General features: G+C 44.1%; 1 protein-coding gene across 1 annotated transcript; it reads right to left on the bottom strand.

Moving 5' to 3' along the window:
- Positions 1-1,432: 1,432 nt before the first annotated feature.
- On the bottom strand, positions 1,433-24,619 carry LOC111980092 (BAI1-associated protein 3). Its single transcript, XM_070449782.1, is given in 37 exon segments — positions 1,433-2,552; positions 2,935-3,140; positions 3,483-3,606; positions 3,722-3,842; positions 4,208-4,291; positions 4,417-4,491; positions 5,036-5,144; positions 5,315-5,394; positions 5,546-5,614; positions 11,314-11,529; positions 12,017-12,112; positions 12,324-12,464; positions 12,745-12,868; positions 13,066-13,217; positions 13,407-13,458; positions 13,598-13,695; positions 13,844-13,900; positions 13,986-14,076; positions 14,507-14,518; positions 14,916-15,025; positions 15,279-15,371; positions 15,373-15,406; positions 15,656-15,704; positions 15,707-15,758; positions 15,865-15,891; positions 15,893-15,958; positions 16,038-16,145; positions 17,031-17,139; positions 17,294-17,371; positions 17,478-17,522; positions 17,659-17,872; positions 18,310-18,376; positions 19,740-19,799; positions 20,612-20,719; positions 21,026-21,109; positions 22,397-22,484; positions 24,561-24,619. Coding segments are annotated over 37 exon segments (3,462 nt in total). The 3' UTR covers positions 1,433-2,448.
- Positions 24,620-25,039: the final 420 nt, after the last annotated feature.

Here is a 25,039-nt window from a genome sequence, read left to right as displayed (position 1 = left end):
CAGGGGCAAAATGACAGATTTTTACCTTGTCAGCTCTGAGATTTCATATAGCAACCTTTCGGTTAGTGGCCCAACGCTCTAACCACTAGGCTACCTGCCATGTATAATCTACAGAAATATATTTGGTCATACTATATATCAAATTCCCTCCATTTGCTTCTCTGTGTTGCTGCATCAACAAACGACAAAATAAAAGCATGCCTGTTGGTTTGGAGCTGTAGTGTAGATTCCTGTTGCAGTACAGTGAACCAATCAGAGGGTGGGAGAGTGAGCCTGTGGAATGGAATGGTAATGAAGCGGAATGGAATGGTAATGAAGCTGAAGCTGTCAGATGGCATGATAGCTACATTAAACAGGTTCTGACCACAGGGCATGACGTCTGGGTTACAGAACCATGAAATGTCTGCTCCCCACCACACCTGAGACACCACAGCACTGGCCACACTCAATCCAATACCAGCTACTCAGTATTGGGCTTGGTGATTTTTTTCTGGAGAGGGTGTTGTTTGATTGATTGATATTACCAAATAAACACTCCCTCTCTCTGTAAAACATCCCAACATATCCATCAAAACACTACCGATCTATATCTATCTATCTATCTATCTATCTATCTAAGCCCATATTATTACAGAAGTCCATCAGTCACAAACACGTTGGACTGTGTGTAGGCGGATGGGGATGTAACCAGGTCATTGTGGTTCAGACTTCTATGATTTGATAGATTGGACATAATCAACATAAACTTGCTGCCCTTATTACTGGACTCTGAGTGTTTCTCTTTGGGGTCACTGTGGTCATGCAGCAGCGTGTTTTCCATCCAAAGTGGCTCTCTTGAGGTGACAGAAGGTCTGAAAGGTCAAGAGGGGAACCGGAAGAGGACTGTGATAGAGGGAACACTGTGGAGGAAGAGGGAGAGTGGAAGGATAATGGAGGTGGAGGTGGTGGGAGCAGACAGGCCTGCATCTGAGAATGACATTCGGAGGGAAGTGAGGAGAGAGAGAATGAGTGCCTGTAAACAGACATCTGCTGTTTCCTTTTGTAAGCCTTGAAACTAAGTGACAAGAGCAGAGAGAGAGAGCGAGAGTGAGAGCGAGAGCTAGAGCGGGGGGAGGGTAGAGATACACAGAGTGAGAAAAGCAAAATAAAGAGACAGAGGAGCGAGAGAACATGCAGACACAAGACCGACAGAGACGGAATCTTTCGGTCTGGAAGAAATCGAAATTAACCCTGGCATTTTGAGCTAAACACAAAGGACAGTTTTTTTCTAGGTGTCTAGTGCTACTATATGTTTGTGAGTCCATTTAGTTTCCATTTAGAAAAAGACTCATGCAACATGAAGAGCAACATGTTGATGTCATATGGGCAAGTCCACTACAAAGAAGGAAACATCTTTTTCTAAGGAGAACAACATGTCATAAGAGCTAGTGAATCATATTTAAATACAATCTTTATTTATAGACATTTTCATTTGAATGGTACAATGAACAGCAGCACAATCCATTACAATTCAAGGACAAGTAGTTCACATTTACAATATAACAAATAGAGGACTAATACTCTTTTCTTCAGGGATATGGTTCATAATCTGAAGAGATATAAACATCCAATTATCAATCATCAATGAGCACAGATGGCGTCACATAGGCTGCGTTTACACAGGCAGCCAAATTGTGATCTATTTTCTTTAACTTAGTGTTCTTTTGACTAATCAGATCAGCTCTGAAAAAGAGCTGGTGTGAAAAGATCTGAAACATTTCAGAATTGGGCTGCCTGTGTAAACAGCCATACGTGACCTTACTCCTTGTGTTGACTTACAAAACCTGGCTACAGACGGCTTTTCCTTGCAGTGTTACATCCTTGTGCTACTTTGCCACAAACTCCGAAACAGTAGTGAGTATATATTTCTTCAACGATTGATCCACCCACATGATTCGACTGAATACATATCAGTTACAAATTAGTTTTTGATTCAGTTAAATGTTAGAGATGTAATACAACAAAGATAATATAACAAAGATAATATAACAAAGATAACATTCAATGAGCTCTTTAGAAAACAAAATAATCACTATAGGATAAGCTATTTCTCACATTTCTCAGATAGGACCCTTGGATTTTTTTTCTTACTTTTTAACTCCACAATGTTGGGAAAGGGCTTGTAAGTAAGCACTTCACGGTAAAGTCTACACCTGTGGTATTCGGCGCATGTGACAAATAGCATTTGATTTGAGGCATAAAAATACAGCAGAGAGACAGGACATTCGTATTTCAATTTAAAAAGTCATGTGTTACTGTGTTTTGTTCAGCATTACATTTTCAGTGCACGTACAAGAGGATTTGAAAACTGTAAACATTGTAAACATACGGTAGTACAACAAGTACAAAAGCACATGTGGCAAAGACGTAGTCAGAATACACCAATACACCAGACCAGTGCTGACAGCTTCACTCCTCTTCCATGGACTTCTCAATCTCCTTTAGCTTCCTCACAAACTCCTGAGCCTCTCCGTCTCCTGTCCGTGCGTCCAAAATCCTCATGATTGGCTTCTCTGGATGGAGAGAGCAAACAGAGACGTAAGTGCATCCATCCAACGCCTGCCACAATTACCTTTAGATTGAACGGGTCGCTAGGTTGGATTACAGAAGTAATAGGAAACCTTTCCCAGACTTAACACGCTCTCCTCCCTGGGGGCCCGTTCCCGCTCAGTGAGGAGTAGAGGGGTGGTGTTATGTAKTGTAGTCTATCCGGCYGACTGTCCTACCAGGGTTGGGGTCAATTCCTTTCAATTCAGTAAATTCAGGAAGTAAACTGAAATTACAATTCAAATGTTCCTAAATTCTTTTCAATGAGGAAAACGTGGAATTAGAATTCGGGTTTACTTAATTCATTGACTGAATTGAAATCGAATTGACCCTAACCCTGCTKCMTACCGCTGGGTTTGTTCCGGGCCAGGTGCAGGATGGTCGGCTGGATGSTCTTTCCGGCCGCTGAGGCGTTGGGTCTCCCTGGCCAACAGAAGTCACTGAGCGGGGCCAAMGCCTCCCCGGCAAAATCGTTGGTGGACAGCCAATCATAGTCCATCACAGTAAAAGTCAGACAGGCAAACCTGTGCCTGTACTGCTCTGGGCTGACATGGCTGTGGYACAGCAGATAGAGGAAAATGAGTCAAACTGAAGTCTACATCTCCATGCTTTGCTTTTCAATCTAGCTGCTGTCAAGAGGGAATTATCATATCATCCACCAATCCCAACATTTCCTTCTCTGTTAGTGCATATTGTTATACTCTTGTGAATTCAATGGTTTTTACTAGATTACTTGTAGTTTTTCATGTTGTCTGTCTGTAATTTTTGTAATGACTTGGTGCTGCCTATCTTGGCCAGGATGCTCTTGAAAGAGATTTTAAATCTCAATGAGCCCTTCCTGGTTAAATAAAGGTTAAATAAATGTAAAAAATACAGAAGGCGGATTAGACACTCACAAATAGAAGAGCTCATCAAATACTGGGTGCAGGGTCTTGAGCTTCACTTGGGTGCGCTGGCTCTTGGCCATGGGGAAGAGGTGGTGGGGACAGAGCTCCACGACGACAAAGGGGTCACTCAGCCCTGTGTGGCACCAGAGAGAGAGAGGAACGGGAACGAATGAGGGGCTCATACAGAAGATTGGATTGGCATTCTTTCTGCATAAGGAGCTGCATGCCAATGGAACTCTGATAATTACCATTGGCGTCCAACGCAATGAGATCGGCGGCATGCAGGATCTCCACCGTGAGCCTCTGCTCAGAAGCATCATAGTAACACTTCACGCTGACGCGGCCAAAGCGGGTGTGCTTCAGTGTTCTCTGAAAGGCAGATCCATATTACGAATCATACATAAACAGATGGTTGATTGGTTGGATTGTTATACATCCATTCAGTACGATGAATCCTGGACATCAAATCAAATGTTATTCGTCACATACACACGGTTACCAGATGTTAATGCGAGTGGAGCGAAATGCTTGTCGTAAGTGGCCATGCCTGTAAAGTTGTTCTGGCGTTCTAAAATGAACCGCCGTTACAGAAAACAGCTAGCGACCACATTAGCATTAAAGAGATAAAGAAAAAGAAAATGTGTTGTGCTCTTTCAGCTCCTAATCAACACTCCCCCACTACACTAGCCTGGGGGCTAGAGTCACATGTGGCAGCCCAGCAGGCTGCAGACTACCTGCTGAGAGATCTTCTCCAGGAAGTACTGCTCGATCAGCTCAAAGGACGAACACTTGTTCAGCCTCAGCTCCTCGTCGAGAGCCTATAGGAACAGCAGTGYYGAGGYGGCTCGTCAGGAACCAGCTGAACAAKCCCCACTAGAAAAGTCTCTCTACCACGGTCAGGCATTAAGTAGCTAAATGGTACATAAACCCTTGGTGCTCTCACCTTGTAGTCGACATGGTTCTTCAGATCTTCTATGGCAAGTCCCTCTCCATCAGCATAGAAGAACTGCACCAGGGCCTGAAAGGAGCATTGTGGTGGGGAAGGTTTCAGGTTAKATGTTCTGATACTCRGCTCTGTTCGACTGGCATGACTAGCTAATTAGCGGTGGTAACTATAASTAACGCCTTTMGTTGGAGCATATGTCAGAGGATATTAGCAGACCGGTATGTATKCTCGCTGACAGCGTGAAGCCCCCAGTAGGAGAAGGAGATCACCATGGAACACACCACATGTTCTACCCACGCAGCTTTGCATTTTCATGACTTTTCATCCAAATCTGTCGTGTGTCCCTTGCCAGCTCTGTGCTCCATTAGAATACAGGAACTGTCACATTGCCAGTCTYGTGGGGACTCTCCTCAGCAGGGACTGAGCAGCCAAGAGACCTGACGAATATCAGTGGTATGGAAATTATACCACACAAYTAATTAGCAAGGATACAGTAGCTGATGATGGTGAAAAGGAGGAGGAAGATGAGGAAGAAGAGGAAATAGGCCCCTACTGTGATTCTCCCTGTCTCTGGGGTCAACTGAGAGAGAGAGAGAGAGACACACAGACCACTGACCTCCACAGTGTACTGGAAGCGGTTGTAGAACTCCACCTGGACTCCCATGTTCTCCGCCACCGTGTCTAGGATCATTCTGAGGAGCAGCTCCCACATGCCGAGGAGAACTCTGTGCAGTACACAGGAGAACACAGTTAGACAACAATCCGCTGTATGTCAAGTGATCATAAAGGCTAGATAATGACCAGTACTACAGCATAATGTGTCAGAGGGGTATCGTTATTGCGTGCATGTCTAAGATGCTCATCTAGATAAAGACGTGACACAGCAGGTAATTACCTAGCCAGATTCTCCTTCACCAGAGACTCGCTGAGGATGACTAAAGTGTCACGTAAGTACTTCATGAGGGGGGACACGGCCTGGAAATAGAACAATGTCACAGAACAGTGTCCCATCTTAGGGGGAAGCTTATTGAGGAAATGTCTTCAAACCCAGAAAGGACAAAGAAAGAAAGCAGAGAGGTTGCTGCTCCATGACAGAAGCAGAGCACAATGTACTGTTCAGTCTTACATCATCGTTGTTGATGGAGTCAGGGGACAGGCTGATGTGTTGGAGGTACCTCTTCAGCTCTGAAAGCATCTAGAAACACACAATATCACAATGCACTGGTTTACCTCTCTGTTCAAGGCAACGATTACCAGGCAAGACCCAATTTTAGTATGCCATATCATACAGTATTATGTAACCAAACCTGTGTTCACATAGTATTTGTTTTCTTTGAAATACTTTAGCTGTGCTGGATTAAGGTTGCCTGACGCAATGGAACCAATGGAATAGTCCCAAATGTGAAACCCCCGAACGTCTTGCACTCCAAACAAGCTTCATCAAACGCCCCAAAAAAACAAGAAAACAAATACTATTTGAACCAAGGTCTGTATCATTTATGTAACCCGTTCTCATGGAAACTGATATTGACATGCATGACTGTGTCCCTTGCCTGTGTCAACATTCACAAGGCCACAGGGCCAGATTGATTACCAGGACGTGTACTGCGAGCATGAGCTGACCAACTGGCAAGTCTCTTCACTGACCCTTTCCAGTTGGTCAGCTGACACTGTCGTAGTCCATGTGGGGTCAAACGACATAAGGAGAGCTAGCTCGGAACATTTGAAAATTGATTTTAAAGAACTGATTTAAGCATTAAAAGACTCCAAAAAACGGCCAATAATTTCAGGTCCAGTACCATCGTTGGGCCGCGGGTGTGAAAGATTCAGCAGACTGCTGGCATTACACATCTGGCTAAAAGACTACTGTAGCTCTGCTGGGGTCACTTTTATTAATAACTTTGACACCTTCTGGAAACAGAAGATACTCTACAGGAATGACAGAATCCATCCAAATCATATTGGCTCCATCTTGGCTCCTGGACTCTGTCCACGCATTTCAAGGCTGCATTGAAACAATGACTGGTAAATGATCCAAGACCAGCTCAGTTAATCCCTACCGTTGTGACAATGAGTCGTCATAATGCTGCATCAAATGTACATGATCTTAGGGGCGTTGGCAAACACAATGTAAGTCATTTAATTGATGTACCCCTAATTGCACTGAACACATCTGTTTATCCTACAGCTATTGTAAGCAGTAATCATGAGCCTATAAACCAGAGTTACACTGTTAGCACTGAGGCGGTGTGCAATAGTAGGAAGACCACTTTATGCAGCTCACCCTGCACTATCAGCTCCAATGTAGATAACATGAGTAAGTCTACCTCTGATAAGCTCCTAGTAAAGCATTAAAAACAATCAAGCAACCCAGAAAAGTGCTAAAAGTAGCCCATATTAACATATGTAGCCTAAGAAACAAGGTCCATGAAGTCAATAACTTGCTTGTAACAGATGACATTCATATTCTGACTATCTCTGAAACTCACTTAGATAATACCTTTGATGATACAGTGGTAGAAATACATGGTTATAACATCTACCGAAAAGACAGAAATGCCAACGGAGGCGGTGTTGCTGTCTATATTCAGAACCACATTCCTGTAAAGCTTAGAGACGATCTAATGTTAAATACTGTTGAAGTAATATGGCTACAGGTTAATCTGCCTCACCTAAAACCCATTCTTGTGGGAAGCTGCTATAGATCACCAAGTGCTAACAGTCAGTATCTGGATAATATGTGTGAAATGCTTGATAATGTATGTGATATCAACCGAGAAGTATATTTTCTGGGGGATTTAAATATTGACTGGCTATCATCAAGCTGCTCACTCAGGAAAAAACTTCAAACTGTAACCAGTGCCTGCAACCTGGATCAGGTTGTCAGTCAACCTACCAGGGTAGTTACAAACAGCACAGGAATTAAATCAACATGTATTGATCACATTTTTACTAATGCTGCAGATATTTGCTTTAAAGCAGTATCCAAATCCATAGGATATAGTGATCACAATATAATAGCCATATCTAGGAAAATCAAAGTTCCAAAGCCTGGGCCTAATATAGTGTATAAGGGGTCATACAATAAGTTTTGTCATCATTCATATGTTGATGATGTAAAGAATATTTGCTGGTCTGTAGTGTTTAATGAGGATCAACCAGACGCTGCACTCGACGCATTTATGAAACTACTGATTCCAGTTACTAATAAGCACGCACCCATTAAGAAAATGACTGTAAAAACTGTTGAATCCCCTTGGATTGATGAGGAATTGAAAAGGTGTATGGTTGAGGGGGTTGAGACAAAAGGTATGGCAATTAAGTCTGGCAGCCCAACTGACTGGCAAATGTACTTCAAATTAAGAAATCATGTGACTAAACGAAATAAAAAAGAAAAAGAAACTACACTATGAAACAAAGATAAATTATATAAAAAATGATAGTAAAAAGCTTTGGGGCACCTTAAATAATTGTTTTGGGGGAAAAAAGCCAACTCGGCTCCTTCATTTATTGAATCAGATGGTTCATTCAGCACAAAGCCCACTGATATTTCAAACTACTTTAATTACTTTTTCATTGGCAAGATAGGCAAACTTAGGGATGACATGTCAGCAACAAAAGCTGACCAAGTCCAAGTACATCAGACCAAATTATGAAGGACAAGAATTGTACTTTTGAATTCCGTAAAGTCAGTGTGGAAGAGGTGAAAAGATGATTGTTGTCTATAAACAATGACAAGCCACCGGGGTCTGACAATCTAGATGGAAAATGACTGAGGATAATAGAAGATATTGCCACTCCTATTTGCCACATCTTCAATTTAAGCCTACTATAGAGCGTGTGCCCTCAGGCCTGGAGGGAAGCTAAAGTCATTCCGCTCCCCAAGTATAGTAAAGCCCCTTTACTGGCTCAAATAGCCTACCAATCAGCCTGTTACCAACCCTTAGTAAACTTCTGGAAAAAATAGTGTTTGACCAGACACAATGCTATTTTACAGTAAACAAATTGACAACAGAATTTCAGCATGCTTACAGGGGAGGACACTCAACAAGCACAGAACTTACACAAATGACTGATGATTGGCAGAGAGAAATTGATGATAAAATTATTGTGGGGGCTGTCTTGTTAGACTTCAGTGCAGCTTTTGACATTATTGATCATAGTCTGCTGCTGGAAAAACGTGTGTGTTATGGCTTTACACCCCCTGCTATAATGTGGATAAAGAGTTACTTGTCTAACAGAACACAGAGGGTGTTCTTTAATGGAAGCCTCTCAAATATAATCCAGTTAAAACAGGAGTTCCCCAGGGCAGCTGTTTAGGCCCCTTTTTTCCATTTTTACTAATGACATGCCACTGACTTTGAGTAAAGCCAGAGTTTCTATGTATGCGGATGACTCAACACTATACACGTTAGCTACTACAGCGACTGAAATGACTGCAACACTCAACAAAGAACTGCAGTTAGTTTCAGAGTGGGTGGCAAGGAATAAGTTAGCCCTAAATATTTCTAAAACTAAAAGAATTGTATTTGGAACAAAACACTAAACCCTAAACCTCAACTAAATCTTGTAATAAATAATGTGGAAATTAAGCAAGTTGAAATGACTAAACTGCTTGGAGTAACACTAGATTGTAAACTGTCATGGTCAAAACATATTGATGCAGAAGTAGCTAAGATGGGGAGAAGTCTGTCTATAATAAAGCGATGATCTGCCTTCTTAACAACACTATCAACAAGGCAGGTCCTACAGGCCCTAGTTTTGTCACACCTTGACTACTGTTCAGTCGTGTGGTCAGGTGCCACAAAAAAGGACTTAGGAAAATTGCAATTAGCTCAGAACAGTGCAGCACGGCTGGCCCTTGGATGTACACAGAGAGCTAATATTAATAATATGCATGTCAATCTCTCCTGGCTGAAAGTGGAGGAGAGATTGACTTCATTACTTTTATTTATGAGAGGTATTGACATGTTGAATGCACCGAGCTGTCTGTCGAAACTACTGGCACACAGCTCGGACATCCATGCATACCCCACAAGACATACCGCAAGAGTCCCAAGTCCAGAACAGACTATGGGAGGCACACAGTACTACATAGAGCCATGACTACATGGAACTCTATTCCACATCAAGTAACTGATGCAAGCAGTAAAATTAGATTTAAAAACAGATATAAAAAAAACACCTTATGAAACAGCACGGGCTGTGAAGCAACACAAAGATTGGCACAGCTGCTTTGGCAGCAGCTAATGGGGATCCATAATAAATACAAATACAAAAATACTGACATTTTCAGCCTCTCCCTGTCTGAGTCCGTAATACCAACATGTTTTAAGCAGACCACCATAGTCCCTGTGCCCAAGAACACTAAGGTAACCTGCCTAAATGACACGTCTGTAGCCATGAAGTGCTTTGAAAGGCGGGCCATGGCTCACATCAACACCATTATCCCAGAAACCCTAGACCCACTCCAATTTGCCCTAACAGATCCACAGATGATGCAATCTCTATTGCACTCTACACTGCCCTTTCCCACCTGGAAAAAAGGAAAACCTATGTGAGAATGCTATTCATTGTCTACAGCTCCGCGTTCAACACCATAGTGCCATCAAAGCTTATCAATAAGCTAAGGACCCTGGGACTAAACACCTCCCTCTGCAACTGGATCCTGGACTTTCTGATGGGCCGCCCCCAGGTGGTGAGGGTAGGTAGCAACACATCTGCCACGCTGATCCTCAACACAGGGGCCCCTCAGGCGTGCGTGCTCAGTCCCCTCCTGTACTCCCTGTTCACTCATGACTGCACGGCCAGACACGACTCCAACACCATCATTAAGTTTGCCGATCACACAATAGTGGTAGTCCTGATCACCGACAACGACGAGACAGCCTATAGGGAGGAGGTCAGAGACCTGGCTGTGTGGTGCCAGGACAACAACCTCTACCTCAACGTGATCAAGACTAAGGAGATGATTGTGGACTACAGGAAAAAGAGGACTGAGCACACCCCCATTCTCATCGACGGGGCTGTAGTGGAGCAGGTTGAGAGCTTCAAGTTCCTTGGTGTCCACATCACCAACAAACTAACATGGTCCAAGCACACCAAGACAGTCGTGAAGAGGGCACGACAAAACCTATTCCCCCTCAGGAGAAGGAAAAGATTTGGCATGGGTCCTCAGAACCTTAAAAGGTTCTACAGCTGCACCATCGAGAGCATCCTGACTGGTTACATCACTGCCTGGTATGGCAACTGCTCGGCCTCCGACCGCAAGGCACTACAGAGGGAAGTACTGGGGCCAAGCTTCCTGCCATCCAGGACCTCTATACCACGCGGTGTCAGAGGAAGGTCTTAAAAATTGTCAAAGACTCCAGCCACCCTAGTCATAGACTGTTCTCTCTGCTACCGCACAGCAAGTGGTACCGGAGCGCCAAGTCTAGGTCCAAGAGGCTTCTAAACAGCTTCAACCACCAAGCCAAAAGACTCCTGAACATCCACCCCCCCACCACACCCTCTTTTACACCGCTGCTACTCTCTGTTGTTATCATCGATGCATAGTCACTTTAATAACTTTACCTACAGGTACATATTACCTCAATTACCACAACTAACCGGTGCCCCCGCACATTGACTCTGTACCGGTACTCCCCTGTATATAGTCTCGCTACTGTTATTTTACTGCTGCTCTTTAATTACTTGTTCCTTTTATTTCTTATTCTTATTCAACAATGTTTATTTTTATTTATTTTTTAAACTGCATTGTTGGTTTGGGGCTCGTAAGTAAGCATTTCACTGTAAGGGAATACCTGTTGTATTCGGCGCAAGTGACTCATTTGATTTGATGACTGGTTACTAAGTATGACTGACAGAGAGGACAGTTCAGTGAGATGGAGGGACCTTGTCTGTGAGGTGGGTGATGAGGCGCTTTGCCTCCCTCTGTAGGTCCGCATCCACGTTGTAGAGCTGTCCGTTCAGGGCCTTGTTGACCTGCTCCTTCCCCTCCGCCCCGCAAGACTCCTCCATGGCCTGCTCCACGCCCTGCCAGTCCAGGTCCCGAGGTAGGTGGCCCAGGAACACACGCACATGCTCTGTGTRGTTCAGGGCGATGCACAGCTAGCCCACACCAAGATCCAGGAAGTACATTAGTAGAGGGAAGAAGAGAAAGCCAGAGGAAAGGTCGAGAATGGTTGAAGGAAACAAAGGACGAAAAAGAGGCAGGGCTAAAAAAAGAGGCAGGTAGGGGATTGGGGGAGGGAGTGAATGATTGACAATGAAAAGAGGCAGGATGGTAAGTAGACCAGTGGAGGCTGCTGAGGGCTCATAATAATGGCTGGAATGGATTCTAATGGACAGAATGGAGTGAATGGAATGGTATTACACCCATGAAAACCATGTTTATGATACCATTCCATTTACTCTATTCCAGCCATTATTATGATCCGTTCTCCTCTAAGCAGCTTCCACTGAAGTAGACCAAACATATTAGGCTACGGACAACCCGCTGTGGTCTTTGTGTTGCCAGGGAAAGAACACTCGTTGACATTTACTTCCCACGTCATCCTGGAGCCCCCCTTCCTTCCTGCCTTCCCACAGGCGTTACCTGCACTGTCAGGCTCTTGATGTCTCGACCCTGCTGGCTCCTCTCAATCTTGCGCTTTATCATCTCTGAGTAACACACGGCCTCGCTGCAGAAATTCTGCAACACAGACAACATCTCACTCATCATCATCATCATCGAGAGTGAAACCCTCAATTAGTATAATTTTTTTCTGCTCTGGTTGTTTGTGATTGTGGCTTGCCACCTGTAGAGCTTTTTACACTGTCTCTGGATGTGTAGCGTGTGTGAAAGCGTGCACTTGTGTGTGTGTGCATGGGTGTGTTTCTGTGTGTGTGGCGGTTACACTCACGTCTGTCAGGCGGGTGACAAAGATGAAGGCCCCTGCAGAGTCTGGCCAGGACAGCTGTTTCCAGAACTCCCGCACCTGGCTGAAACACGCTGTCACATCCACCGCCGAGGAGCTGTGTTTGGCCTGCTGTACTGGCTCCAGCTGTTCAGTACACACACACACATTCTATGAACAACAACTTATAGAAAGTCATAAACATGTACTGTATTAGAAATACACTGACACACAGGTACAGTACACAGAAACTAACTCATATTCAGAGTACATGAGATAGAAACATCATGGTGGGTTACAGATCATCAATGGCTTCTGCTGTAGAAGTGTAATGGATATCCTGATTGCCGTATGTTCCATGTTTTCTCAGATTGCTTTTCATGGAAAAGCAATCTCTACAGACACTTCCATAAAACGCCTTTCTCACCTGGTCCATGTCTACTGCTCTGCGGATCCTGTCACAAGCCTTGTCATGGACTATCTGCAGCCACTTGTGGATAGACGTCTTGAACCAGTTGTGATAGGCAGTCAAGGCCATCATCTTAGCGTCCCTGAGAGAGAAATACTCATTAACCACCTGACATTTAGCTAATCTACTGTATGTTCAAGCATATGGAGAAGTTCAATGCAAGATCAAATCACCAAGCAATAACAACATCTAATCAATCTTTCTGTTTTTTAAAAGTTCAATGCAACCAAGCTGAACATCCACCATCCACCAGTCTGACCGGGGTGTTCACAAACTCACCTGAGAGGGAGGAACTCTCTGAAGCGTTTGAGTATTTTCAGAGACATGTAGAGCTCTAACAGAGTCTCTCCCATGGTCTGAGTTAGCCTGGAGCTCTCCTGCTCCAGAGTGCCACACACCTTCTCCATGGCAACGCTCACGTCGTCCGCGACCTGGGGGAGCACAGGGGTCAGTCACCCCATCTCAGAGGTCAAGGGTCAACAGTGAGGATACATGCATGCTGAACATACAGGAACACTATATGCATCAGTATACTGTATATCATCATGTATGGATAAATGTCATGTATGGATAAAGATGTTGGCAGGTTCTATCCCTTTTGGTTTCAAAGGAATTCTCACCAGTTTCTCCAACTGTCTATAAGCGATGCTGAAGAAATCCACTTTCACCGCACTGGGGCGTTGAAAAAGACAAAACAAAGAACAGGATTCACTTGCTATTTGACATAATCAACAGGATCCTACTTAAAAGTCAAGTTCGCCCTGTCACCGTCCTTGATTAACACAATAAACTGCAGGGACTGTTTGTGTACCTGTAGAAGAGCTTGTTGTAGACGTTCTGTCCCCTCTGTACATCTGCACACACTGCATCCACCACCTGGACCAGTCTCCTCAGCTGCTCCTCRAGAGCCTATAGAATCGACACACTACAGCTCACACACAACCCTGACAGTCCCCATCCATGTGTTATCCAATAAATGACTGGGAGTTWATATATAGAATGTGCGACTCTATTTGTATGAATTTGTGTGTTATCAATTCTTATGGTGTCAACTTACCCCSTCCTCTGGTTTGAATTGTGAAATTGTGCTCTCGTACCACTCCACTGTACCTTTCTGTTGAAATCAAAGATTGCAGTCACTCGAATTAGTCAGGCAACAGTGCTAACACTAACAGGTCTTCCTTATATTTATGTTGTACCTTGACAACYGTGGCAATTTCCAAATGCAGTTCATTTCGAAGGGGGCACYCAGTCTTGAAGGCCGGCATGGTCTGCATGTGTCCTACACCCCTGAGTCACAAACACAAAGGGAAACATGGGCCTGTTATTGTAGCCCAACAACTCATTACTGAGTAAAAGACAAAAGGCACAATGCAAGGTGATTTGTAGGTAATCAAAACGATTGTTGGACACAAATGTTCCAAATGATTGCTGGAACAGACAATCCTGGACTGGCCTAACCTGTCATTCCTGTCAGCCTTTTTACGTTAAGGTGACTGACAGCAAGAACGATTAGTATGTGTTTGAGTACATCTTTTTTTTGTGTGTTGTCTGTGTCCACAATACACAGAGATCTCTGCAGGAGTGTCAATCACTGGGCAGACTTTGAAATCTCATTGGAAAAGGCCCTGCAGGATCTTCCATTCATCTGGTCTGTACGACACAGAAGTACAGTGCCCCGTGGGGCTGCTCACAGAGAAAGAGCATACGCAACATGAGCCTCAACATGAGCCTGCTTTTATTGGCACAGTCACCACCATTCAAGTAGAAAACCCTCCCAATAGGCTTAGACTTTGCCACCCTGCCCTCCTATTGGCTTGACTGTTCTAGGTACTCTGTCTGTGGTTTATTCTAGTGACTTGGTTGAGTGTTTGGTCTGGTATGACATCGCTGGCGGAGTGTTTGATGCAGTGAGAGAGGGGGGGGGGGGGGGGGGAGTCACAGGTGGCTGGTGGCACCTTAACTGGGGAGCACGTGCTCATAGTAATGGCTGGAACGGAATGTATCAAACACATGAAATACGTTTCCATATGGTTTAATGTGATTCCATTCATTTCATTCCAGCCATTAATATGAGCCTTCCTCCCCTCACCAGCCTCCTGTGGTATGAGTTTACCTCAGCATGAGGCTCGCAGCGTGTGACGGCGGCTGGACTGGCGCAGGGGAACACCTGACGCATGCTCTTCATCAGACACAGACAGTGGTCCGTGTACAGCCTGAAGCTGTCCGACAGCTGCCGCTCCTGAACCACAGGAAGACATCATCATCACATCACTCAACCTCACAATATCGATCTAGCCCAATAACAGCACATTCAGAGGACTTCTGGGCTTCAGTCTAGTTTCCAGAAAAAGTACCTCACCGAAACAACCAGGTTTTGGTTGAATAACAGACCCCTAGGTCATAGGATGATGGATGTTGAGTGGTGAGTTAATGAGGTGTCCTAATGCAGATGAAAGATGATTGTGAGCCAGAGGGGAGCAGTAGGAGACAGTAGGCTTACCAGGTTCCCTGCACAGCTTGGGATCCCACTCTGCATCGATGGTCCTCAGGAGCCTCAGCAGCAGAGTGTAGCACATCCTCTGGGGACCGGTGGTGGCTGCTATAGCACTGCCAGCGACTGAAGACCAGAGCAATACATACTACTATACATCTACTGTACATAACATAACCTTCACCTCTCAGCTGAGATGAATGGTTTCAGACCTAAAAGGACTAGGAAGGAAAAGATGCAACTCATAATTAAAAATGTGGTACTTTATTGGCACAGGCTCCACCAGCTTGGCATAATTTAGATTTTCTCATTTGGACCACCGCAATACCTATGGCATATGATCTACATTGAAGTGTTACTATTGTAGCTACTTACATGATGGCCTGTTGCAGGGGCGAGAGGTCAGTTTGCACAGCATGATGGACAGCACAGTCCATGCTGGAGGACTCACCTGCCCATTCCAGTTATAAGGCTCCTTCTGGAGAGAAAAACAAGATGATTTACATGGATAGCATAAGGAAACCATCCATAGCCATTTCTGTCATTTCACTTGATAATAGATGCACTCTATAGTAGAGTTTCACCTGAATATGAGCATGCTCGTACTCCAGAAATCTGACTCAGCATCTTCTTATGAATGACTTCTTTGGATTCCCTCTTACTCAGTGTAGTGTCTCTCTGGGGAACAAAATGAAATGATCAAGTGACTTGGGTAGACTACACAGGTACTGTGGAGCAGAGAGACTGTAGTAGCTACCTGGGTAGTGAAGAGCCTCAGAATCAGGTGACATTCTCCCTGGACCTTGGAGGCACTGGACCGGGGCTCCAGCTTAAACCACTTGTCATATCCCATCACAGGAATCTCCTACAGGCGAACAACAAACAGGCTAGACCAGGGATGGGCAACTTTGATGAGGGTGGGGACCACAAAAAGTCTGAACTCATCACGAGGGGCCGCGGTTGCTCGCTGGTCTGCGTACCCACATCCTGTTTRACAGCTAATTTCCTGCAATTCTACACATTCTTCCATGGGGTGGAGAGAAATGTTAGCAGTTTTTAATACGATATCTGAGCGAGACTGATAAAAAGTTTAGATAGCTGGCTGCTAAGCTAACTTAGCAATCTATTTTTTTTTTGCTGAAATGGGCTAATTGACTGACTATCAGTGACTGACATAACAAGAGAAAAACTGGCAAAGTTCGAAATTGCACTTTTTCTATTCTACTATTGTAACTCTCAACAGTAAGTTGAGACCCCGACTGAGTTTCTAAATATATATATATAGATTTTTTTTATATTGATCCGAGGGCCTGCCCATGGGCTAGACACTAAGCCAGGAAAAAAGGGTTTTGTGCTCAAACAACTGGAACAGAGGTTCTGCCTTAAATAATAGTGGATTTCTTTAGAGGCGCGACGCTCTCTCCATCATAAAACTATCATTTATTCTAAATCCATTCAAACCGAGTGACGTTCCGGTCTGATGAAGGTGTAGACCGAAACTTCACACTCTTTTATGATGGATTTACAATAAATTAATAACGGGTGTTTGCGCCTCTCTGATAGACAGTGAGCCAGGAACCAAGTTTGGTGGAGTATAATTAATAAAATGTTAGTTAACACTTATAATAGCTAATAGATACAAATATTAGAATAAACTGCATCAAGTAAAATGTATTACTACTGTGTAAAAGAAGAAACATTACCAGTAAACAGCAGTTTGGAAGTGAAAGCTGTAACTTTAAAGAATTACATTCAGTGGAATGTTGATGCAGCCCAGGAAGTCATCAGCATTGTCCTCAGATGATCCTGATGACGACGTCCCATTGGACCGCACCGATTTGGCAATCTGCTTAAAATACCTGGTGGGATAAGGRACTGATGAATACATGAAATATAACACAGAGCAATCAACCAGCACTGCGTCTCAATGACCTGGCAGTCAAAACCTCCATTCACTATATTAAAGGGCCTATTTCACAGACTATATAATTAGCAAATAGAAGCCTGTTCTACCTGCCCATTCCTCTAAGTCCACTGACTTCATTCAGTTTTTTGCAGGCCTCTGCGACAGAGACGTCATCGTCATGGTCCCTGAGAAGAAGAGCATAGGTTAGTAGGACTGTTGGTTGGTAGGACGTTTTCAGGAATCTGGAATTTGGACTGAAAGTGGAAAGGCCCACACTGATTTTAATCTTACCATATGTCCATATGCAGTAGATCACCGTGGACATCATCAATGTCACTATTGGAAGAAAGAAATATAATAATTTAACATTGTGTAAACAAACGCTGTTACCGTTAGGCTCTGAGACACATACAAATGTCAAGCATTCTGCCAACAACTTCCAGAATCGGCGTACCGTCAGTACTGTACTTACAAAACAAAGTGCTCATTCCAGACTGGGTTGAGCGTCTCTGGCTTGACCTCAGTCACCTGGATGCACGTGGCTGCTAGAACCTCCTTGGTACTGGACCTCTTCTCCAGCTTCTCCTTCCTCTTCCTGAAGCTGAACTTCCTCTCCTTCTTCTCCTCTGTCTCCCGGGGGCTCTGGCCCAGGAGGATTCCCAGCATGCAATAGGGGTCGCTGTACCCTACCCAGGAACAGTAACGGTTAAACTAATATAGAGACACACTGAGATTATACTGTTAGAATGACGGTGATGTACCTTATTGAGGTTCAGGAATCAAAAGCAATTGGTCTGCTAGTAATAGCAGCCTGTGTCCTTTTAGACAAAGTGGTCCAGTGCTGTCTAAAGTGGACAGGGATGTGATGATGGTTCTAGTGTCTTGGTTGAACCACTGTATCATGAGAGGTTTTTACTTTTCTTCCAGACAGAAAGAACAATGTGTCTCACTCAATATAGTTGATCTGAAAATGTTCTAATCTTATTTCAATAATAAACAATTGCATTCATTGTCAATGGGGAGTTGGAGTTGGCAAATGGACACGATGACATTTCATATCCACGCACAGAAAACAAATGCTGCTTCCCATCAATAGCAGTAAATGAACACAAACACCCCTCACCATTTGCATCCTTTGCCATTAGATTTTTCCCTTTCATGACAGACACTCTCAGGGTGAAACTGGCTCTCTGCAAAACAAAGTGCACAAAGTAACAGCAGTACACAGGCTAAGAGTCATGCATTAGTGAGACATCTCGCTGAAACGATCCATAAGCACGCTGCATTCCAAAACCGGGCCTTGAACATGGCAAATAGTCCACTTTGAAAACAACAGCTAGTCGGTGAACTTTATTTTTATTCGGATTCTTTAACTCGACAAATACACTTTCATCAGTGGTGGACAAAATACCAGCAATCACTGCAGTGTGAGAGACGTGAGTCTGTCAAGAGAGAATAATCAATGTGTGTTTTCTTTGTCTGGTGTATAATGCCAGGGCTTTGTGTGTCACTAAGGTGGAACGACACTGCTGTGCCAGCGAGAAACAGAGATCATTGTAGGATGGAACAGTTAAATGGCACAATATGTTCTTCTCTGCACACAACCTTTCAAGGAGTCTTGCAGAAGAGCCCAGCATCTCTTTCAAACTGACATTTGAAAGGTTGCTGCTAGTCAAGGGCATCATACAAAGTGGGCTTTCAGAGATCATTATGTCTCCTGGTGCACAGTGAGCTTCACTACGGCTATCAATACACTCCATCAGCTCAGTCTCTCCGGGTACATAGTGCTAGTTAGTGCTTTCCATGCATTTTACTTTAACCTTGCGAATGCAACATGCTATACACTGAGTATAGAAAACATTAGGAACACCTTCCTAATATTGAGTCCACCCCCCCCCCCCCCCCCCCCCTGTTCCCTCAGAACAGCCTCAATTCATCGGGGCATGAACTCTACAAGGTGTCGAAAGCGTTTCACAGGGATGCTGGCCCATGTTGACTCCAATGATTTGACACAACTGTGTCAAGTTGGCTGGATGTCTTGATACACATGACAAACTGTTGAGTGTGAAAAACCCAGCAGCGTTTCAGTTCATGACACAAACCGGTGCACCTGGCACCGACTACCATGCCCCGTTCAAAGGCACTTAAATATTTTGTCTTGCCCATTCACCCTCTGAATGGCACACACAATTCAGTTCTCAATTGTCTCAAGGCTTCAAAATCCTTCTTTAACCCATCTCCTCCCCTTCATCTACACTGATTGAATTGAATTTAACAAGTGACATCAATATGGATCATAGCTTTCACCTGGATTCACCTGGTCAGTCTATGTCATGGAAAGAGCAGTTTTGTAAACTCAGTGTATAGCTAAACACAAAAGAAAGGCACATTAAATGGTGCAGACTTGAAGATCCTCACAGTGACAACTCAGCGGTGCTATCTTGTTCATACAGCTTACACGGCGTGTGTCTGCGGATGGGAGATACAGGAAGTGACAGGAGAGGAGACAGGAGATGGAAATTGACAAGATGGGAGTGGAACAAAGCATCTCACCTTGGATTCTTGGACTCTCTGCAGAATGATGTCATGTTCCTCCTGACCCATATCAAATACCTAGGAGAGGGACGACAGTGGAAAAGGCTGCTCTTAGCAAGAGAGCCTCATAGGTCTGTGAGCATATTTGCAATACACATCCAACTATACACCTGCCTGCATTTTGACCTGTATGCTTTATAAATCACAGCATAACTTTAAAACTATTTGAAACAATAATACAATGATGATAAGCATTACATCCCTTGCCAATGATTTGCGTTCTCATAAGCCCGATCCAAGAGGGCTGTACAGGTTCAATCTCACTATCTTCAAAAGGCCAAAGAGAACCAGGGGTTACTTCAAAGCATGGGGACATGTGCCCTGGTCCACCACCTCAAGCAGAGAGCGACAGAGGAAGCAAGGACGCAGCTTTGGAGTGACAGAGTCTGAATGGATGTAATATTACAGCTGAACATCAAAACTCAGTGGGTCTGGGCTTTGATATTTAATCAGCTCTAAGCCAAAGCACATCTGCTCAGTCTCCTACAGACGTCTCAAAGCAAACATGGCTCTACCGCCAGACTGAACCTCTAGGATCAGTTGGTGAGGACAGAGATTAGAGGAGGGGTTTACAACAGGAGTCACATGACAAGACAATCTGATTTCTGCTGTTGTTTTCTAGGACAGTAATTATTTCAGCTTACTTGGCTCTTTCTGGTCTTGTCTATTTTATTAGTTAGTATTTGAAGTTTAAATTACAGCACACTAGGGTGCGTTCATAAGTGTGTGTGTGCTTATCTGTATGAGAGTAAGTGTTTGTTGGTCTCTGCCATGTGTGTGTGAGAGTTTGGCCAGGTGGGCTGTTTAGCCGATCAAAGGAGTGTGTGTACCTTCAGCAGATAACTGAAGATGTCGCCTTCATTGGTGACGTACTCTGGCGAGGGCACGCCCACCCTGTTGACTACTGTGTAAACAGCCTCTTCATACAGGAGGTCCAGCTGGAAGAAAACAACCTCAGTGAATGCCTTAACCAGCATTTTTCTTTCTTAAAGCAGGGTCACTGCTAAATAAGAGCTGGGAAACATGTCTCTGTCAATAGAATGATGTGACCTTACTGTAGCTAACAATGTGTGAGGTTTACGCAACAGTGTAGCTAGCTACAGCCGTGTGAGGATAGAGGCAAACTGGGTCAGGACACTAGATTCTAGTTGGGGAGCTAGATATGAGAAAAGGCTAAAAATAAGTAAAATACCACCCAATCGCTAGAGCTTAATGTTCTACCCTAGGGTGCCCAGGCTACTCACCTCTCTCCTGCTGGACCTCTCTGGAACGAAGGCCTGGTCCACGTGCTCTGCTGGTGGTGCGGCTGTGTTACCTTCCCCTTCGCACTGCGGAGACACACAGAGAGATAACTTTAAACCTCAGAGCCACACAATCTCCCTTGAGCAGGCTCCATCGCCATGACTGCTTCAATAAGGCTTGGAAAGGGTTGTGAGGTTAAGTCACAATGAGCTGTTATCGCCAACCAAACACTTTCGCTTTCAAACGCGGCACACAATCAGACAGAGGCAATGACTGCATCATTGATTTTCTTTTTGTTCCCCTTTCACCACTTTAATAGCTGAAGAGGGTGGAAAACAAGTGGTCTCAGATAAACATCTTAATAGCGCCCCATTCAGTACCAGTCTCTTTCCTCTTGTGTGGGAAGTGAGGGGGTAGAGAGCCATGGAGAGCAGCTTCTTGTGACAGCTGAGCCTCCAGCCTTTTGAGCGGCCTTCTCAACCTTGTCCGTCTGTCCCCACAGCCCACTGTGCAACACAGAGTTACGAACGTACCGTAAGCTAGCTCCACAAATAGCTTGAAATGTACCAGACCGAGGGATCCAGTCGGTACCTTTTGGGTGGTTCAACCCATTGGAACGTTGTTAAGGAGGGCAGTCACGTGTGTTGCGAAGCAGAGGATCGTTGGTTCGAGCCCAGTGTGGGGCAGTCGGACAGTGGAGGAAGTTAAGCTGTTAGCAGCACATTAACCCCCATTACATAGACATAGCAGAGAGGACCTGCTAGAGCAAAGTATGTGTATACTACCCAAGACCTTTCCTCTATAGTCTCCTTAAAAAATAAAAAAAACATTTCAAGGAACTTCCTGCTTAAAGCCCCCATGCAGTCTTTTTTATTTTATTTTTAAATCATCACTGTCTAAAAAATCCCTGTGTGTGGTTACTTCATGAAAATAACTCAAAATATACTTTTTATCATTGCTCAATCTGATTGTGTGGGCGTGTTGACACAAATGTAAATATCTTTATATGCACAGCACTGACTGGCAGATAGGATCGTCTAGACTCTAGAGTCTACCCCTTCAAAGTAAGAGGATACATATGCAAATAAAAGATGACTGGTCATTGGTCAGAATATTCAGATCAGATTGGGATGTCATGCTGTGGGCCAAAAACTCCATCCCACCTGAACAGGCTGAAATTCCAGTCGTTTTTTGTTGTTCGTTTTTTAAAGCTCCAAAACTAAAAGGGCATTATCCTACTTTTCACAATTTCAGACTGTTATTTCAACCTCATAGCATGGAAATATCTTCTTTTTTTTTTTTTTTTTTACAAGAAAATCGAATTTTTGACTGCACTGCCCCTTTAAATAAACATAAGGAGGTTTAGGGTTTACCTCAGCCTGGGCAGCACGCAGCAGATTCTCTTGTTTCTGGAGGATGCCATTCATACGCACAAAGAACTCTCCATTCCCCTCAGACAGCCTGTAAAACATACAGAGGGATAACACTGTCAATTAAATTATCATTTGACACATTCTGTTAAATATGATTTATGAATTTTCTGTTAAGATTATAGAAACAAAACTGTCCTAAAGGGTCTATATAGAGAAATGCTTTCTTAACCCCTCAGTAAACACTTACACACAGATGCTTCTATCGTCTTTAGTAAATGTGGATGAGCTTTATTATGCCTGGTTTCCATTTAGCAAAAGACTAAAGGAGACCTAATGCTGAGCTGTCAATCACAACCAGCAGCACATACAGTAGTGTATCATGAACAAACTGTTACATTATACATGATTCAGTACCCCTGGTCTTTCACTAGACTAGACAGACATTCCTTCCTGCAGCAACAAGTCTGAGGGGAATTGTCTGTCATTATACAACGGGTGGGTCTAATCCTGAATGCTGATTGGTTAAAAGCGCATTCCAGACGGTGTCTATTCCACAAATTACCACCGGCTAAATCTATGACATTAAAATGCCTATTTACTCTGTTCCATCTGACTGTGCAAACCACCGTCTCATCAGCCCAGGCAGGGAAGTTATAAACTTGATCTCCACTATAAAAAGCATCTAGACATGATCTCACATTTCTTTTACACAAACATTTAGTTTTCAACGGGGAGATTTGTAAAAACCAACATTTGCAACATTGTTTCCAACTGTCCCATAGTAATGAACGTGTAGGGGTCGGGACGAGAGGCAGGCAGCGTTTCTCAGCCAGTCTAAATCATGAATCAGCTGGCATCATTTTTATGGATATTTACAAAGAAATGTCCATAGAAAAAAGGTCAAACAAAATTAAGTGCAGCTAGTTTGCAGTCTTCCCAGCTTCAGTTTCAAGTTATTGTGTTAGCTGTGTTGTTGGCTAGCTCCTCTAAACAACAGTGTCATAACGAGAGAGCACATTTTCTATGCCAGCGAAATCGTGCCTCATTAGCGCATTGTTAAATGTCACTAGAAAACAATATAAACAAATTGCTATTGTTATTCTGTCTGCACTGTTTGACGTGACTGTAAGTTAGTCGTAGTTGGCTAGCTAGCAAGCAAGGGATAAGAACGTTGCCAGCCAGTATGGCAATGGAACATTTAGAACGAACGACTGGGTCGCGTCCATAGATACAGAACAAAAAGACTGAATGACTGGGTCGCGTCTCTGGCAACCTAACCAATAGAACGAACGACCGCCCGGCTTGGGTAGCAACCGTAGATTTGTTTCGGGACTATATCTTGTGGAAGGATGAAATAGTATGAATAAATTCAATACATTTTAATGAAAATATGTCAAACATTATTTGAATATGTTGAGAACCCGTTGTATGAACGTGATATTGCCCTCGAAGCCGGTGGTTGGAGGATATATTGCTACAGTTTGCCAGCCCCCGACTTCGTCTCGGGCCTAACAGCACCCGTGCCAATACATCCTCTAAATAACGTCTTCTCTGGCATTATCACTTAAATAACGTGTGTGTCTGGGAACTTATGGTAGCCTAAGGCCAGTTTAAACAAACAGTGGATAGAAGGTGAGACAGCAGCTCATCTATGTGGTGAATCATTCAATAAGAATCATCTAACTGCACTACACTTAATATGAAGCTCAACAAAGATTCAAAGCCACCCTACCATGTCTGCCATAGAACGTTATTCTAATCCAGGGAAGATACAAAATACATTCGATTTTTTTCTCTCTCTGAGCTGGTGAACTCCTGGACTCCTGCCATTTACTAATTTCATAGCCCCAGTCGCCATGGTGATGAGGCACATTCGTGGTTGGAGGGATTCACTGGCACAGCTGAACACCTTGGAAATACCCCCTCCCTTTCTCCCCTCCCCTCTTTTCCTCCCTCCCCTGACTAGAGGAGTGTTCTGGAATGAGTTGTATGGCAGAGCACCAGGAGCAACAATACAGGCCTGACACCTCCACCCCACCCCTCTGCCCCCCACCTGTCTCCTAGCCCAGACCCCCTGTCTCATTATGCAGAGAGAGGACAGAGGAGCTGTCCACATGGCCCCCTCTCAGTCACGCACCTTTATTAACGCTGCCTGTCACATCACAGCGGGTGCGTGGCAGTCTGCTGGCAGCCGACACAGCGCCCACTGATCTCCCCATGCATTGCATTCCACGCCCCTGTCTGAGACAGTGTCTCCAGGGAGCAGGAGGTAGTGGGTGGTAACACCCCTGATTATTTGTGGCCAGGGTACGTTTAGTGCGGGATGAGGATGACAGAGGAATGAGGATGTCTGTCTGTCTTTACAATGGAAGCTGGACAGAATCCCCAAAGAGCTAAAATACCTCATTTCTGTAGACATCTAATTAATGAGCATGAAAAACATTCCTTCAATACAGTGACAGAATTCAAGGTACAGATACTTTATTTATGTTGGAAAATGGTAGTCTTGTAACGTGTCAGCCCCATTAAATAGGTACTTTCATATCTGACAGCTAGCCTGACATTTTTGTGAAGCAGCATGAAGGCATGCCAAGTTTGTCTGCTTTGTTAACAGGTTGGTTACAGCATGAGTCATGTGGTGAT

The sequence above is a fragment of the Salvelinus sp. IW2-2015 genome, linkage group LG20 (assembly GCF_002910315.2).
Source record: "Salvelinus sp. IW2-2015 linkage group LG20, ASM291031v2, whole genome shotgun sequence".
Lineage (NCBI taxonomy): Eukaryota > Metazoa > Chordata > Actinopteri > Salmoniformes > Salmonidae > Salvelinus > Salvelinus sp. IW2-2015.
This window is presented reverse-complemented; position numbering and strand designations above follow the sequence as displayed.